Below are 17092 nucleotides of genomic sequence, written 5' to 3'. Positions count from 1 at the left end.
CTGAAATGCCACCAACAAGTAGCTCTGCTGACAAAGAAATGTCAATGGAGTTAGGCTGGAACAAATGCAACCTGTCCAAATGAGGCAGTGTATTCAAGCGCCTGAACTGCAGCTCTTCATCAATCATCGTCGTACACATCTCACTGGCATAGAAAATACTAAATGGATTTCAAAATACTTGTGAAAAGGGAAATCCAATGACTATTTATAATATTGTTTTAGAAATGAAGACTATTCCCATGGCATGGACCTGATAACCCAGTCCACACTGGTAGAGGCACACTAGTTAAACTAGTTACTAGCACTACTAGTTATAGAGCACACTAGCACTACTAGTTATAGAGCACACTAGCACTACTAGTTATAGGGCACACTAGCACTACTAGTTATAGAGCACACTAGCACTACTAGTTAAACTAGCTAAACTAGCACTACTAGTTATAGAGCACACTAGCACTACTAGTTATGGGGCACACTAGCACTACTAGTTATAGAGCACACTAACACTACTAGTTATGGGGCACACTAGCACTACTAGTTATGGGGCACACTAGCACTACTAGTTATAGAGCACATTAGCACTACTAGTTATGGGGCACACTAGCACTACTAGTTATAAAGCACACTAGTACTACTAGTTATGGGGCACACTAGCTACTAGTTATACACTAGCACTACTAGTTATGGGGCACACTCGCACTACTAGTTATCTACCAGCATGTTGTGTCTATCTTCGGTTTAAACCAGCATCTGCAGATTCATCCTACACAGGGTCAATCAAAGATTTGATTAAAATCAGATTTTATCATGAAATCATCAAATATGAGGGCAGACATTCCTGATAGGCTCAACTCTCTACAAATGTAATTGAGTTCATCGTTCTCCGTCCACTTCCCCTGCAACGTTCTCCTAAAGCTCACATGTCCACTTCTCTATTGAAAGCAATTATTGCTTGACAAAAGCTTTGTCAAATGAATAGGCTGCTGGATAGAAAGGATTTATTATATATAGAGCCAAGGCAAATCATATATAGCAGAACCAAGTCATTTGCTTTAATTTACCTTTAATGCTAACTGGTTTTGATAGGGCTTCTGTTCCCAGTTTCTTACGCTCATGGTTTAGCTCAAATGTGAGTTTTCTCTCCATTTCTTATTTCCAGACTAATCAAGGACAGAATATTCAGTTGACAATCTCATTGCTTGCTAAAATATACTGCTTCTCAGCTAACTACAATGTTGTATCTCCTAGCAATCTTTTCCCAACTTTCCTTCATACAATCCTTCTCATCATTTGCTACATCCTCTACCTTTGTGTTGTAAATGTTGAATTTATCAGTTCAGTTCATAGAAACATAGAAATTAGGTGCAGGAGTAGGCCAATCGGCCCTTCGAGCCTGCACCGCCATTCAATATGATCATGGCTGATCATCCAACTCAGTATCCCATACCTGCCTTCTCTCCATACCCTCTGATCCCCTTAGCCACAAGGGCCACATCTAACTCCCTCTTAAATATAGCCAATGAACTGGCCTCGACTACCCTCTGTGGCAGAGAGTTCCAGAGATTCACCACTCTCTGTGTGAAAAAAGTTATTCGCATCTCGGTTTTAAAGGATTTCCCCCTTATCCTTAAGCTGTGACCCCTTGTCCTGGACTTCCCCAACATCGGGAGCAATCTTCCTGCATCTAGCCTGTCCAACCCCTAGGGAATTTTGTAAGTTTCTATAAGATCCCCTCTCAATCTCCTAAATTCTAGAGAGTATAAACCAAGTCTATCCAGGCTTTCTTCATAAGACAGTCCTGACATCCCAGGAATCAGTCTGGTGAACCTTCTCTGCACTCCCTCTAGGGCAATAATGTCCTTCCTCAGATTTGGAGACCAAAACTGTACGCAATACTCCAGGTGCGGTCTCACCAAGACCCTGTACAACTGCAGTAGAACCTCCCTGCTCCTATACTCAAATCCTTTTGCTATGAAAGCTAACATACCATTCGCTTTCTTCACTGCCTGCTGCACCTGCATGCCTACTTTCAATGACTGGTGTACCATGACACCCAGGTCTCGCTGCATCTCCCCTTTTCCTAATCGGCCACCATTTAGAGTCTGCTTTAGTCTGCTTTCCTGTTTTTGCCACCAAAATGGATAACCTCACATTTATCCACATTATACTGCATCTGCCAAACATTTGCCCACTCACCCAGCCTATCCAAGTCACCTTGCAGTCTCCTAGCATCCTCCTCACAGCTAACACTGCCCCCCAGCTTAGTGTCATCCGCAAACTTGGAGCTATTGCCTTCAATTCCCTCATCCAGATCATTAATATATATTGTAAATAGCTGGGGTCCCAGCACTGAGCCTTGCGGTACCCCACTAGTCACTGCCTGCCATTGTGAAAAGGACCCGTTTACTCCTACTCTTTGCTTCCTGTTTGCCAGGAAGTTCTCTATCCACATCAATACTGAACCCCCAATGCCGTGTACTTTAAGTTTGTATACTAATCTCTTATGTGGGACCTTGTCGAAAGCCTTCTGGAAGTCCAGATACACCACATCCACTGGTTCTCCCCTATCCACGCTACTAGTTACATCCTCGAAAAATTCTATAAGATTCGTCAGACATGATTTACCTTTTGTAAATCCATGCTGACTTTGTCCAATGATTTCACCACTTTCCAAATGTGCTGCTATCCCATCTTTAATAACTGACTCTAGTAGTTTCCCCACTACCGATGTTAGACTAACTGGTCTGTAATTCCCCGTTTTCTCTCTCCCTCCCTTCTTAAAAAGTGGGGTTACGTTTGCTCAGTTCAGTTTAGTTTATTGTCACGTGTACAGTGAAATGCTTTTGTTGCGTGCTATCCAGTCAGCAGAAAGGCAATACATAATGACAATCAATCATTTACAGTGTACAGATGCATGAATAGGAAGGAACTGCAGATGCTGGTTTAAACCGAAGAATGACACAAAAAGCTGGAGTAACTCAGCGGGACAGGCAGCATCTCTGGAGAGAAGGAATAGGTGATGTTTCGGGTTGTGACCCTTCTTCAGACTGGTACATGATGCATGATAAGGGAATAACGTTTAGTGCAAGGTAAAGCTCAGTGTGGGTGCACCATATGTTGCTTGCAGTGGCGACTATGATGGGCACATCTAATCACACTTGTTTAAGATTGCAATTTGTCATAATGTGAATCTCATAAGTTATTTTAAAAAGACTAAGTTTTGTTTAATTACATTTGAATTTTGTAGCTTATGAGATTTGAAATTCAAGGACAGATATGAAATGTCTATGGTACCTTTCAAATATTCAGGTTGCCTCATCACAGTGAAGGAAGTACCAAGTGCAGTTACTTTTCTTATGTAAACAAATGCAACTGCTAATTTGTAATAAAAACATTGTAATTTGTGATTATTTAATAGTAAAGAGATGACTCGTGGAGAATGTGTGACATTGAATAAGTACTTAGAACATAGCACAGGACCAGGTCCTTTGTTCTACAATGTCTGTGCCAAGATCAACTCTTCACAGCCTGAACGTGATCCATGTCCCTCCACTCCCTGTCTACTCATGTGTTTGTCCACTGGGAAGAAACTGTCCCTGAACCTGGAGGTGTGCGTTTTCACACTTTATCATAATCATAATAGTAATTTATTAGCAAAGTATGTTTTGCAACATACGAGGAATTTGATTTGCCAATAAAGAGCAACAAGACACCCAAACCCATTTTAACATAAACATCCACCACAGTGACTCCTCCACATTCCTCACTGTGATGGAAGGCAAAAAAGGTTCCATCTCTCCCCTTCTTTGTCCTCCCGTGGTCGGGGGCCTCAAGCCTTCCATTGACGGGACGATCTTGGCTCCCATAGCCGGCGGCCGAGCCCTTCGCTTCGGAGCGATCAAGCTCCCGCATTAGGGGGATCTCAGCTCCCCCGCGCCAGGCGATCGGACCCCGGGTCGGGGCTGGTCGAACCTTCTGTGACTTTGGAGCTTCCCGATATCAGTGTTTACCCGAGACTGCGAGCTCCTCGACGGTTGGAGCGTCGATCCCAGGCAAGGGATCTTTTGCCCGATGGGAGAGCGGAGAAGAGGGAGTGCCAGGGTACAACTCATCCTTGATTATGCTGCTGGCCTTATCGAGGCAGCGTGAGGTATAACTTGAGTCAATAGAAGGGTTTGTTCGTGTGATGGTCTGGGCTGCGTCCACAATCACTGCAATTCTAATGCAATCTCACTGTGACAAAAATCAAACAATCTGCACATACATAAAGTTGACCTAACATTGATCCTGGGGTACAACTCCTCCCCATTCTGTTATGGGATGGACTGACTCCCCTCCCCCCTTCCCCCCTCCCCTCTCCTTTGCACGCATCACTTTAATTTCATGTTTCATGTAGCTTGTGTTCTTATGACTGTTGGCAGACCAATTGCCATCCTGGGATAAATAAAATTTGATTCTATTGTATCGTATGTCACGACAAAAGCTATTCTGAGCAAGATTTGTCTTTTTTCAGTTTCTACCATGTCCACCAATCTCCGATTCATGCTGCCTTCCTTTTAAGCAGTTTTTCCACTTATATCATCTGCTGAATTTCCTCCATTGCCCTTGTGACCAACACAAAATGGACTGAACAAAGACCCCGCTGTTTCATCTTTTATTAACTTTCCAAAATTAACGTTATCAAGACCAGGTAACTAATTGTTTTTTTTCCCGCAGTTATTTCTAACCATTGATTCACCTTTACTTCCGGAAAAAGTAACATTTTAATTTCCACCAAAACTTATAAAAACAACAAGCGTAATCCATCCCTATGGTTTATATTTGACAGCCTTGCCCACGCTAATGTTTGCAGGCAGTCGTGGAGGCTATGAGATCATCTGAACAGCCAGTAATATCTCTTGCAAATATTGTGGCAGTGTATAAAATAATGACTATAATATTTAAGTCTAAGTTACAACTTACCACGGTTAAAGATGGGAGAGAGTTAAAAGAACAAATCTGAAATATTGCAAAAGAATGCTTTTAATAAACACACAATGATGCAGTAAACTGTTCCAGTGACTCAACTAAACGGAGATAATCGTGGAATATTTTTGAAACATACAAGTGATGATTATTCTGGATCACCTCGGCGCAGAGGGCAAATAAGAAGGAAGAAGGGATGAGACAAAGACTTAAGACTTTTGCCTTCCACCACAGTGAGGAGGTGCCTGGTGAACTCACTGTGGTGGATGTTAATTTGTGTTTATTGTGTGATTTTGTCATTTTTACTATATGTAGGACTGCAAGGCAACAAAATTTCATTCAGACCGCAAGGTATGAATGACAATAAAGGCTACTTGACTTGACTATTCCCCTTTACATCACTCTTCAAGAACAGCAGAAATAATAGTTGTAAACATTTCTTCCAGAATTTAATATTCCACGTATAGGCAGGCACCTCATAATAATCTAAAGTCTAAATGTATTTATTTTTTATTCAAAGAACTCATCAGACAATATCAATCCCTGCAGTTTAAATTACAAAATGTAGGAGTGTTCCTGTGCCTGTTTCAGACTCTATGTGTTCAAAAGGGAACTGCAGATGCTGGAATATCGAAGGTACACAAAATTGCTGGGGAAACTCAGCGGGTGCAGCAGCATCTATGGAGCGAAGGAAATAGGCGACGTTTCGGGCCGAAACCCTTCTTCAGTCTGAAGAAGGGTTTCGGCCCGAAACGTTGCCTATTTCCTTCGCTCCATAGATGCTGCTGCACCCGCTGAGTTTCCCCAGCAATTTTGTGTACCTTCAGACTCTATGTTGCTTGACCAGACAGCGCCATCCTGTGGTTGATCAAAGACTTTCAACCTAACCCAAACACAACAAGAGATTCTCGAGGAGTGAAGGAAATAGGCAACGTTTCGGGTCGGGTCTCATCCTCATCCTTCGCTCCATAGATGCTGCTGCACCCGCTGAGTTTCTCCAGCATTTTTGTCTAGCTTCGATTTTCCAGCATCTGCAGTTCCTTCTTAAACAAAGATTCTAGAGGAGTATCTTTGTACAGAACTACAAATAAAGATCAGGACAAGTCTATTGCCGACTGCACCACAGCTACAGGGCCAATGAAAACCTTGCCTGCAGCAACATCATGGCCACATAGACAACACAACAAAATATAAATTATACATAAATTACACATGAATTCCACAACTCAGTGATCATTAGTGTAAAACACAATTAAAACCAAGTCCAAGGTAGTGCTGTACACTATGTCCTGTTGCCAGGTAGAATTAGGGCTGTCCAGGTGGGCTCGACAACTTAAGTAGCTGTTCCTGAACCTGGTGGTGGGGGACTTGAGGCTTCTGTACCTCCTGCCCCACGCTAGCAGTGAGAAGAGGGCACGTGGGCAGATAGTGGGAAGGTGGTGGTGATACTTGGTGATAGATGCCGCCTTCTTGTGGCAGCAGCTGATGCCAATGGTTTGGATGGAGGGGAGGGCTGAGTCCACCACTCTGTGCAGCCTCTTGTGGGATTGCCGGACCAGGCCACTATGCAACCAGTCAGGATGCTTTGTGCAGTACATCGGTGAACCTTTGATGGGGCATTTGGTGACATGCCGATTCTCAGTAGAGGCAATGCTCCGCCTTCTTCACAATTGTTTAATCACTTCAAACCCTGGGGTCAAGGAAAGAGCGTTCACGTCGCGGCCCTGTTTCAACCAATCTTTCCACCACCACGCACAAGACGCACAAGAAGCGCAAGACAGACACCATTGTGCAGATGCCAAGAAGTGTGTTCAGCTCTGGCTGAACAACTTCTAATCTTGTGTGTGGACTCGATAAGAAGAAGAAGACTTCAAACCCTTTCCTTTGCCACAAAAGGAGGTAATTTGTCCAAAGTTAGGGCTTCACTATATAGATATAAATGGAACTAACTAATCATCTCCAAAAGAGAATTAAGTTTAAAGATGATAAAAACAACTCACCGGCTTGCTAAATTGAGCTGTTTTATGAGATGACTGTAAATCTTTTCACATCTCCAGTTTTATACGAGAAAGCATCACAACACATCATGGACATTTCACTCAGACATTCATAGGTCAGTGACAGATTCACATTTCCCAACCATATCACAGATGAATTGACAATGTAGGCTTTCCGTATTTGCACTTCCGAAGACAGTCAAAATGAACACGAATAGGAACATATTCAACTTTTAAGAGCACTGGCGCACACCTCTCTGCTCTGCCACGCTCCTCCACCCCACACCTTCACATGTTCACACACACCATGCCCTCCCTCCCTCCCTCCCAGCATTCTGACCAGTTGTACTCACTGTTCCCTGGCCATCAGCACCCACACACCCTCTCATGGCACCTTGCCACAGACGAGATGAAACACCTGCACCTCCCACGGACCCAAATACTCACAAAATGCTGGAGTAACATGGCAGGCAGGCAGCATCTCTGGAGAGTAGGAATGGGTGATGTTTCTGGTCGAGACTGAAGAAGTCTGAAGAAGGGTCTCGACCTGAAACATCACCCATTTGTTCTCTCCAGAGATGCTGCCTGTCCCGCTGAGTTACTCCAGCTTTTTGAGTCTATCTTCGGTTTAAACTAGCATCTGCAGTTCCCTCCTACGCAAATACTCACTCCAAGTGAAGGAACTATTTATTTTTATTTTTTCCAATTTAGTATTCTTCTTTTACTTTTCACACTGACCTCTACATTGAAGAAACAGAATGGAGATTTGGAGAACACCTTCAGCCTGCATAGGGGACCGTAAAACATTCTCTCTTCCTCTCCCACTTGTCCATCTCAACTCCTACACTCATCCACCAATATTCAGCATGGCTGGAGGAACAGGACATATCTACACCTGTTGATTTGTCTTGACGATTCAGCAATACATCCCCACTTCCAGTCTTTATCGGTACATTCTCAGGTTTCTCTCGCCCTCTCCTCACCAATCCTTGCCCCCCTTGCTCAGACAGAGCAATCTTTACTCGTGTCCCTCAGTCTCATTGGCCTTATCCATGGTTCTCTCCACCTCCCCACTTTTTCTGACACATCAAATCGGGTTTTATTTCTAATCTCTGGCGCTGTGAGGCAGCAACTCTATCACTGCACCATTCATGACATAAAAATGTTAATGAATGTCTCTGATACATAGAGATATCAAAAGCCTTCATGCTGAGAACTTATTAGAATAAAGCTAAGACCAAGTTTGCATTACATTCTCCCCGTCACAAGCGTTACACAATGAAAGTAAGACAATAAAATAATATCAAATTTACACTCCCGGTTTTATGATTACTTTGTTGTCAAAAGAGCAGATTGCCAGGAAAATCTACTGACAAAGCTGACGTCCACTGGTGCAGAGAAAAACGCTGTTGGTTTGCGTAATCTATCATATTCATAACAACGAATCACAATAAGCAGAGCCAGTACGTTGAACAAATTTCATCACAAAATGAAGACAAAACAGTTCTTGCTTTCCAAATTGCCAAGTAGTTGTGAAAAACATAGATCTAAGTTTAAAGGAGTAAATGTGTTACTCACACGAGGGATACGATGTCACCTCGCTGTAGTTGGTAGTTACGTACACTCCATCGGTTTAACAACACGATATCAGATGCCGTTCCACCAGCAGGGTTCAATGATGGCTGAGAAGTTGTAAGGTGCAAGTGTCAAAGATTGAAGTGTAACGCATGTAAATATAACTAGTAAAATAAGTGTGAAATAACATATAAATATGTTAATTTTAATCCTCTAGGGATCGCCTGTAGAAAGAAAACTAATCATCCTTGAAGTTGAGAAGATTTATAAAGTATCATTTTCAACACTGCTTGAACAACGTTTTAAAAATTAGTCCTTTCTAACTTGATGGGCTTGCAATTCAAACAAAAGCATATTTGTATTAATCTGAGATAACTATAAATTGTGTTTTCCAGTTTGTTTATATATAATCTATTAAATGTAATTCCTTTATATCTTACAAAAAGATATTGGTTAAAGTTAATATTGCAGAGTGATGGCAAGCTGCCAATCACCTTTATCAACTATTTTCCAATGGCCATCATAATGCTACGAATGGCTGCATGGCTGAGAAATGTATTTGACAACTGTCCTCAGATCCAATCTAAAAGGTTGTCCTACATAATTGCAGCCATTCAAACACGTCCATTGTAATTCTATTGGACAGGTTTGGCTTCACTTGCAACTGTGTCGAATCATGGATTCAAATCTGGATGCACAATAAGAGCACAAAGTCTATGTGTACACTTCAAGGGCAGCACTCAAAATGTTACAGACTAGAGGGCATAGCCTCGAAACGGAAGGGGCAACGTTTAAAGGAGATGAGCAAGGCGGGTTTTGTACGCAGAGGGTGGTGGGGGCCTGGAACGCGCTGCCAGGGGTGGTGGTGGAGGCACATACGATAATGGCATTACGAGGCGTTTGGACAAACACATGAGTAGACAGGGAGTGGAGGGACATGGATCACGTTCAGGCTGTTAAGAGTTGATCTTGGCATCATGTTCAGCGCAGACATTGTAGAACAAAGGACCTGGTCCTGTGCTATGTTCTAAGTACTTATTCAATATCACACATTCTCCACGAGTCATCTCTTTACTATTAAACAATCACAAATTACAATGTTTTTATTACAAATTAGCAGTTGCATTTGTTTACATAAGAAAAGTAACTGCACTTGGTACTTCCTTCACTGTGATGAGGCAACCTGAATATTTGAAAGGTACCATAGACATTTCATATCTGTCCTTGAATTTCAAATCTCATAAGCTACAAAATTCAAATGTAATTAAACAAAACTTAGTCTTTTTAAAATAACTTATGAGATTCACATTATGACAAATTGCAATCTTAAACAAGTGTGATTAGATGTGCCCATCATATCGCCACTGCAAGCAACATATGGTGCACCCACACTGAGATTGTACTGCTATCAATCTGTGCAAGATGACAGGATACACAATTACCGTGTTAAAAGACAGTTATAATCTAAGTAAAACTGAAGTAAGCTTTGGTAAAGGAAGGTTCAATATTAAATGAAACAGCAGTGAAAATACAAAGTCAAAGAGTGTATCTGCTCCAAACACAACAGAAAATAAAGCATTCAACACCAGAGCTCCGTACGTTTCTATGCTTGCTTAAACCCTCCGTCTAAAATAATGCTGGCCCAAAAATAATCAGGCTCAATGTGTACTGATCACAAACCACACTGCTTTGCTCAATCCCTCTGCCACAGTGAATTAGTTATTCATCTTATCCAACAAACATTGGATCAGACATTCACTTCAACTATTGGTAACGTTGAAGCCATCGTCATAAGTCCAGCTTCCATAACCTCTGGTCCTGGTGCCATAACCTCTGCTGTGTCTACTGATTTCATTATAAAACACAGTGAATCAAGTTGGCTGATGAGAGTCTTCTTCTTCTTGCGTTTGAGGCAGCAGAGGCGATGCCATCTGGTTCGACATCAGTAGGTGCCCGCCATAAAAGGGCACATGCTCCGTCCGGGTTGGCGCCAAGCTGTGGCGCTGCTGCTGTCTCTGTTTGTTGTCGTTCACCTGACAGGGCTCACCATGGGGAGGTCAACAACGTGAGAGACTTGTGTGATGTTGATGGTGTGAAGAGCAGGTCAAGATAAATCATCTCTTTGGAACTGCAACTCTATGTCTCTTTGCACAGATGCTGCCTGACCTGCTGTGTTTCTTGCATTTCCTGTTATTGCTTCAGATTTCTGACATTTGTCGTTTATTTTTGATTTTTATTTGTTGTTGGAATGTTCTAGATATATAGTTTCAGCAGCAGATCAGCTGGGTGGATGGATGGGTGGGATGAGGTGCAGTGGAGATGAGAGTGGACACGATGGGGTTGGAAGGGATGAGTAACCAGGCCATGGTAAGGTCAGGTCAGGTAAGGTAAGGTCAGGTAGGCCATGATGCTGTCGCTCCTTCCCCCCCCACCCCCCCCCCCCCACCCCCCCGGTTACTTGAGTCACCGCTACAGACCTGCCTTGAAGTAGGTTTTCATTGTCTTCAAACCTACAACTAACCAGGTCCGGTCACCTTAGTTCCTCGTGGCTTCCCAGCATTAAAGCAGTGACTTTGTGTACAGTTCATCACATTTTACAAGATTTTACTGCTTTGACCTGATATCATATTCCTTTAGTTTTTAAAATACATTGCATGTTTTTGTAATCTTTGTAGTCTATAGTGTACCTTGTTGAGAACTTCAAGATTTTTCACTCAAATAATTGAAAAGCATTGAAGAGTTCACTAAACTATATTAATCAACTTGTCAAGGCAATTGTTGTAGGTGCAATTTTATTTTTATAAATGGTTCAGCAATATTTGCTGACATACGAATAACTGACCAGGAATACTGCCGGCAAGGTGTTCCATTATCTTGCATCAAGTGACAAGTCACAAATATCCTGCATGCTTGTTGCCTGAGGCACAAATGCAGGTAGATTACAGAACAGTCTGAACATCGTTCACTTCTAGTGTAAGAAGAAACTACAGATGTTGGTTTAAACCTAAGATAGACACAAAATGCTGGAGTAACTCAGCAGGACAGGCAGCGTCTCTGGAAAGAAGAAATGGGTGACTTTTCAGGTTGAGACCTTTCTTCTGAAGAAATGTAACCCATTCCTTCTCTCCCGAGATGCTGCCTGTCCCACAAGAGGCTGAGATACTCAAGCATGTTGTGTCCATCAGTTGTTATTCTTTGGTGTATTTTATACTCATGATCATTTTGAAAATAATCTGCAATAGGTCCCGCAAAGTGATGCAATGGCACCAAATATTCCCCAAAATGCTTTGCTTAACGATGGCAATTAAATATTAGAAATTGTGAAATTTAACATCAATTGGAACAAAATATGATATATATTAAGGGATTTGCAAATCGATCAAATCTGTTAATTGAACAAATAAAGAATAAGAAAACTTTGGTCACCAAATTATTAAACTTTACAGTTCTGAGCATCCACGATCTTTTATAAGATGCGCAGCTCCTCTGAAGCAGAATAATATTTACAAAAAAACTAAATGCAATGCAAAGTAGTTGCTTAAGTAAGGAAGACTTCAGGTACAGTAGGTCTCTGATGAATGAGCTCTGGGTCACAAGACGAGAGTCATACAGAAAGAAAACAGGCCCTTCGGCACAACTTGTCCACACCAACTAACATGCCCCATCTACACCAACTAACATGCCCCATCTACACCAACTAACATGCCCCATCTACACCAACTAACATGCCCCATCTACACCAACTAACATGCCCCATCTACACCAACTAACATGCCCCATCTACACCAACTAACATGCCCCATCTACACCAACTAACATGCCCCATCTACACCAACTAACATGTCCCATCTACACCAACTAACATGCCCCATCTACACCAACTAACATGTCCCATCTACACCAACTAACATGCCCCATCTACACCAACTAACATGCCCCATCTACACCAACTAACATGCCCCATCTACACCAACTAACATGCCCCATCTACACCAACTAACATGCCCCATCTACACCAACCAACATGCCCCATTTACACTAGTCCCTTGATCTGCATACCTTTTGATATCCCGTTCTCACACCTTACACTTCCATATCTTTTAGGACCGAGATGAGGAAAACATTTTTCACACAGAGAGTGGTGAATCTCTGGAATTCTCTGCCACAGAAGGTAGTTGAGGCCAGTTCATTGGCTATATTTAAGAGGGAGTTAGATGTGGCCCTTGTGGCTAAAGGGATCAGGGGGTATGGAGAGAAGGCAGGTACAGGATACTGAGTTGGATGATCAGCCATGATCATATTGAATGGAGGTGCAGGCTCAAAGGGCCGAATGGCCTACTCCTGCACCTATTTTCTATGTTTCTATGTCTATGTTTCTATCTCTGTGTCTGACTCAGTCTGAAGAAGGGTCTCGATCCAAAACGTCACCCATTCCTTCTATCCAGAGATGCTGCCTGTCTCGCTGAGTTACTCCAGCGTTTGTGTCTATCTTCAATATGATGGTGGAGTCTGGCACCTTGTCTGCGTGGTATGATGTTGTAAAGATGACTGTATCACAATGTTGCTTGAGCCATCTGTGAAACACTCGCTGGTTTCAACACCAACCCTCAGATATTTACAAAGTTGCTGGGACCAACGTCACCATCCATAAATGCCCTGATCAATATCCGTCGGTGTATTGGTCTCATTCGGTCTTTGGTTCATGCTAGTGGTTAGAGTACACTGAATGGATTGTAGACCATATAAAGCAAGCATGGTAATAGTCATCAACATTGGCCAGTCTCTTGATCCTTAAACCATTGTTGAGAATTATCCCTGGCTGCGTTAAGTAGAATGAGCAGTCTCTCACTATTAAATCATGGAAATGCCAAAATGGTGGAAATTTAAACTACTTAGAGCCACTCTTTTATTCCTTGTCATAGTAGACATCCCATTGATTTTTTTCTCAGAGCAAGGATACCATGGTCTTAATCCAAAGTTCAGAATTCAGAACATGATCAACATTGACAGTAATCTATAAAATATGAATCAGGAATTAGTGACTAACTGATGCTGAGCTATAGTTCCTGCCCTTTATCCTGTCACTGGTCTACTCCAGTACATTGCTCCCATCTCATCACCCTCAGTTACTTCAATAATCTCTTGTGTGTCTTCACACAAACTTCGCTTCAGCTTGGGATAAACTTGACAACGTGTCTATTTCCAATGCCACGAAGCTCCATGACAGGTCTGCTCTCGCAAGATTTATCTTGCCTAATATTTCACATTCCTTCTCCACATATTTGGCCCTGCAACTACATATCTACTGATTTGAATGAACTGCAATGGCTGTGAGGGACTAAATGGGAATAATTTCACATTGTTTTAAGTGATTCTGAATGTTAGTCACATTTGAAGTTTTGCTCGGCATTTTGTGGGGCAGCTTTGCTGCACCAACTCTTATCCTCTCCCTTCCACTACATTCCCAATGCCCAATACATTGAGTTGGTGCCAAGGATGGAGGTGCCAACCATTTATTCTGGGAGCTGGACAGTGTGTAGGCAGCAATAACTCTGGGCAGTTCACTGCTCTCTGAAAATTCTAGGTAAAAATATCACAGCAATCTCCATCGTCATAGGATTGATAAAATATGCTACAAAATTGTCTACCAAAACAAATGGGTATAGTATATACAAAATATTTGATGGAATATTAATCAAATATCAATCTTTATCTCACATTTCAGAATTTAAATAGCTAGTTGACAGCAGGAGCAGAGATCTTATTCCTTTCCACAAACAAAAACACAAAGTGCTGGAGGAATTGTGGAGGAAATGGACTGAAGACATTTCTGGTCTGGACCATTCTTCAGTCTGACCCAGAACATCACCTGTACATTTCCCCCATATGTGCTGCCTGACCAGCTGAGTTCCTACAGCACTCCTGTTCATGATTCCACCACCTGCAGTTCCTTGTGTCCCCTCTTTATTGCCTTCAGCTCCTCTATTGCAGTTACTTGTCTAAGCGCTGGATGTCTGGTAAAGATACAATGAGCAAAAACTGGAAACTAGTCAAGTGATTTCTATGTGACAGAAGGAACTGAATGACAGAGCACACTTTGCTTTCAGGAATTGAGTGTTTATATGTGTACTGCTGTGTACTAAACTGCCAGTACAATGTGTACTAGGGAGTGGATTGATAATATGTGATTATACAAGACAAATATCAGCATTTCATTAACTAGTAACTGCTTCCTTATCCTTGTTGCATCAACAATATAGTGCACTGTACCTGCATTGACGCACCTTCCACTCTCGCAATGTAGGCCACACGGTCCAGGAATGTCACAGTGACTGGAACAGCAACAAAGAAACCGCTCACAAAAGCCTTGAGGTAGCGCTTGCCAAAACTAGCTCCACGTCCCATGATCTGAAGAGACAGAATTACACAGCAGTCACAGTATCATCGCAAGTCATCTCCGTCTCCTGCTCATCAGGGCACAGACGCAACCATGAGCATTAGAATATAAGCAGCCAAATATCACAATAATACTGAGAAGGTCAATTAGAAGTGAAGGCGTCATAATGAAGAAATGTAAAATCACCAACCAGAAATTAATTACTGTCTAGTACCGGGTCACATCAATAAACAGTAAGGGCAAATATGTCTTGAAATGAACTTCTCTTTGCATTCACTTTGCTCCACCATTCCCACACACCATAACCCCTCTCAAACCCCTCTCTACAATCCCCTTACTATTCCTGATGCCTACCATTGTGTTCTCAAAAAATCCAAAGCCCTTCACTCTCAACACTACCCTGATGTCCCTGCCTTGTCCAGGCCACACTGCAACTGCCCCACTATCCTCCTTCCAACCTGACACCTGGAGCACCCTCCTGGTCCTCTCAAGATTCAACACTTTGCAGCACTCAGAGGTGTCGATGGAACATTAATCACAGTAATTTACCGATCTGAGAACTATCATTTACTCCTTCATGAGTCACTCGACACAATGCTTAAGTTTCCCGTTCTTCCTGCCCTTCAGTTATCTCTCTCTTCATTAAATCAGTCCCATTCATCCTGTCTGTCTTCATCACTGCTATTTCACCACCATACAACCTTTATCACTATTTGACAATCATTCTTCCAAAAATAAATCATAGTCCATAGGCAAAGCATTTAATTTATCCTAAATTCATGAATTCCAGAGCTCAGCTAATCAACCGGCCGACTCGTGCTTGGTAAAAGTGCAATCTTTATTTATCTATTTTGTTGCTTTTATACAAACTGTTTGAATGTTGGCCCTTTGAAATATTGATGTTGTTTCCATTTGGATGCATCTCTGCGGGGGGGGGGGGGGGAGGAGTTAGTGAGGGGGGGGAGGAGTTAGTGAGGGGGGGTGGAGAGTGAGGGTATGAGGGGGGGTAGCAAGGGGGGGGGGTATGAGGGAGGGGGAGTGTGAGGGTGAAGAGGGAGTGAGGGGGTAGCAGGGGGGGGTGAGTGGGGGGGTTGGGGTGTGAGGGCGGTAGGAGGGGGGGATGATGGGGGGATGAACGGGGTGAAGGGTGGGGGGGGTGAGTGAAGGAAGTGTGAGGGTGGTGGGGGTGGGGTAGCAGGGGTGGGGGGTATGAGGGTGGGGGGGTGAAGGTGAAGGAGTGAGGAGACGCCCCTCCCCCCGACAGTTACCGTGCGGCCGCCGCCCCGTGACGTCACTTCCCGCCGCTCCGCCGCCGTGACGTCAACGCGTGACCCCGCCCCCAGAACCGACTTCTGCGCCCGACACGTTACCAGCCCCGCCCCCCGCAGGTGCGCGGATGGATACACGTGTGCGGGGGGCGGGGCAGGCGCGGGGGCGGGGCTGGTGCGGTGGGCGGGGCTGGTGCGGTGGGCGGGGCAGACGAGTGGGCGGGGCAGACGCGGGGGGCGGGGCAGACGCGGGGGGCGGGGCAGGCGCGGGGGGCGGGGCAGACGCGGGGGGCGGGGCAGACGCGGGAGGCGGGGCTGGTGCGGTGGGCGGGACAGACGCGGGCAGGTGGGACATGTCCGGCCAAAGGGCCAGTTTCCGTACACAAAATTGCTGGAGAAACTCAGTGGGTGCAGCAGCATCTATGGAGCGAAGGCAATAGGCGACGTTTCGGGCCGAAACCCTTCTTCAGTCTGATGGGGGGTGGGGGGGGGGGAGAAGGAAGGAAAAAGGGGAGGAGGAGGAGGAGCCCGAGGGCGGGCGGATGGGAGGGTGGGAGGAGACAGCTAGAGGGTTAAGGAAGGGGAGGAGACAGCAAGGGCTAGCAAAATTGGGAGAATTCAATGTTAATGCCATCCGGACGCAAGCTATGGGCACACGCATGGGCCCCACCTACGCCTGCCTCTTTGTCGGGTACGTTGAACAATCCTTGTTCAATACGTACCAGGGCCCCATCCCCAACCTCTACCTCCGTTACATTGACGACTGCTTTGGGGCCACCTCCTGCACCCACACACAACTGACTGACTTCATCCACTTCACCACCAACTTCCATCCGGCACTCCAATACACCTGGACCATTTCCGACACTTCCCTACCATTCCTTGACCTC

At 44.0% G+C, this 17092-nt stretch overlaps 1 protein-coding gene across 2 annotated transcripts in view; it reads right to left on the bottom strand.

The window, feature by feature from the left end:
• The window catches only part of immp2l (inner mitochondrial membrane peptidase subunit 2), a 240086-nt gene extending 223848 nt beyond the window's left edge, over nucleotides 1-16238 (bottom strand). Inside the window, exons 1-3 of one of the 2 annotated variants that reach the window (XM_033037396.1) lie at nucleotides 16203-16238; nucleotides 14808-14945; nucleotides 8541-8644 (exon numbers count right to left, since the gene is read on the bottom strand). In XM_033037396.1, coding sequence (XP_032893287.1) covers nucleotides 8541-8644; nucleotides 14808-14942 — 239 coding nt within the window. In that variant the 5' untranslated portion in view covers nucleotides 14943-14945; nucleotides 16203-16238. Of the gene's footprint in view, nucleotides 1-8540; nucleotides 8645-14807; nucleotides 14946-15804; nucleotides 15857-16202 lie in introns of those variants that run through there. The other variant, XM_033037395.1, reaches the window with a different exon arrangement.
• Between the last annotated feature and the right edge of the window lie 854 nt (nucleotides 16239-17092).

This window comes from Amblyraja radiata, chromosome 19, assembly GCF_010909765.2.
Source record: "Amblyraja radiata isolate CabotCenter1 chromosome 19, sAmbRad1.1.pri, whole genome shotgun sequence".
Taxonomy (NCBI): domain Eukaryota; kingdom Metazoa; phylum Chordata; class Chondrichthyes; order Rajiformes; family Rajidae; genus Amblyraja; species Amblyraja radiata.
The sequence above is the reverse complement of the archived record's forward strand: the minus strand, read 5'-3'. Positions and strand labels throughout refer to the sequence as shown.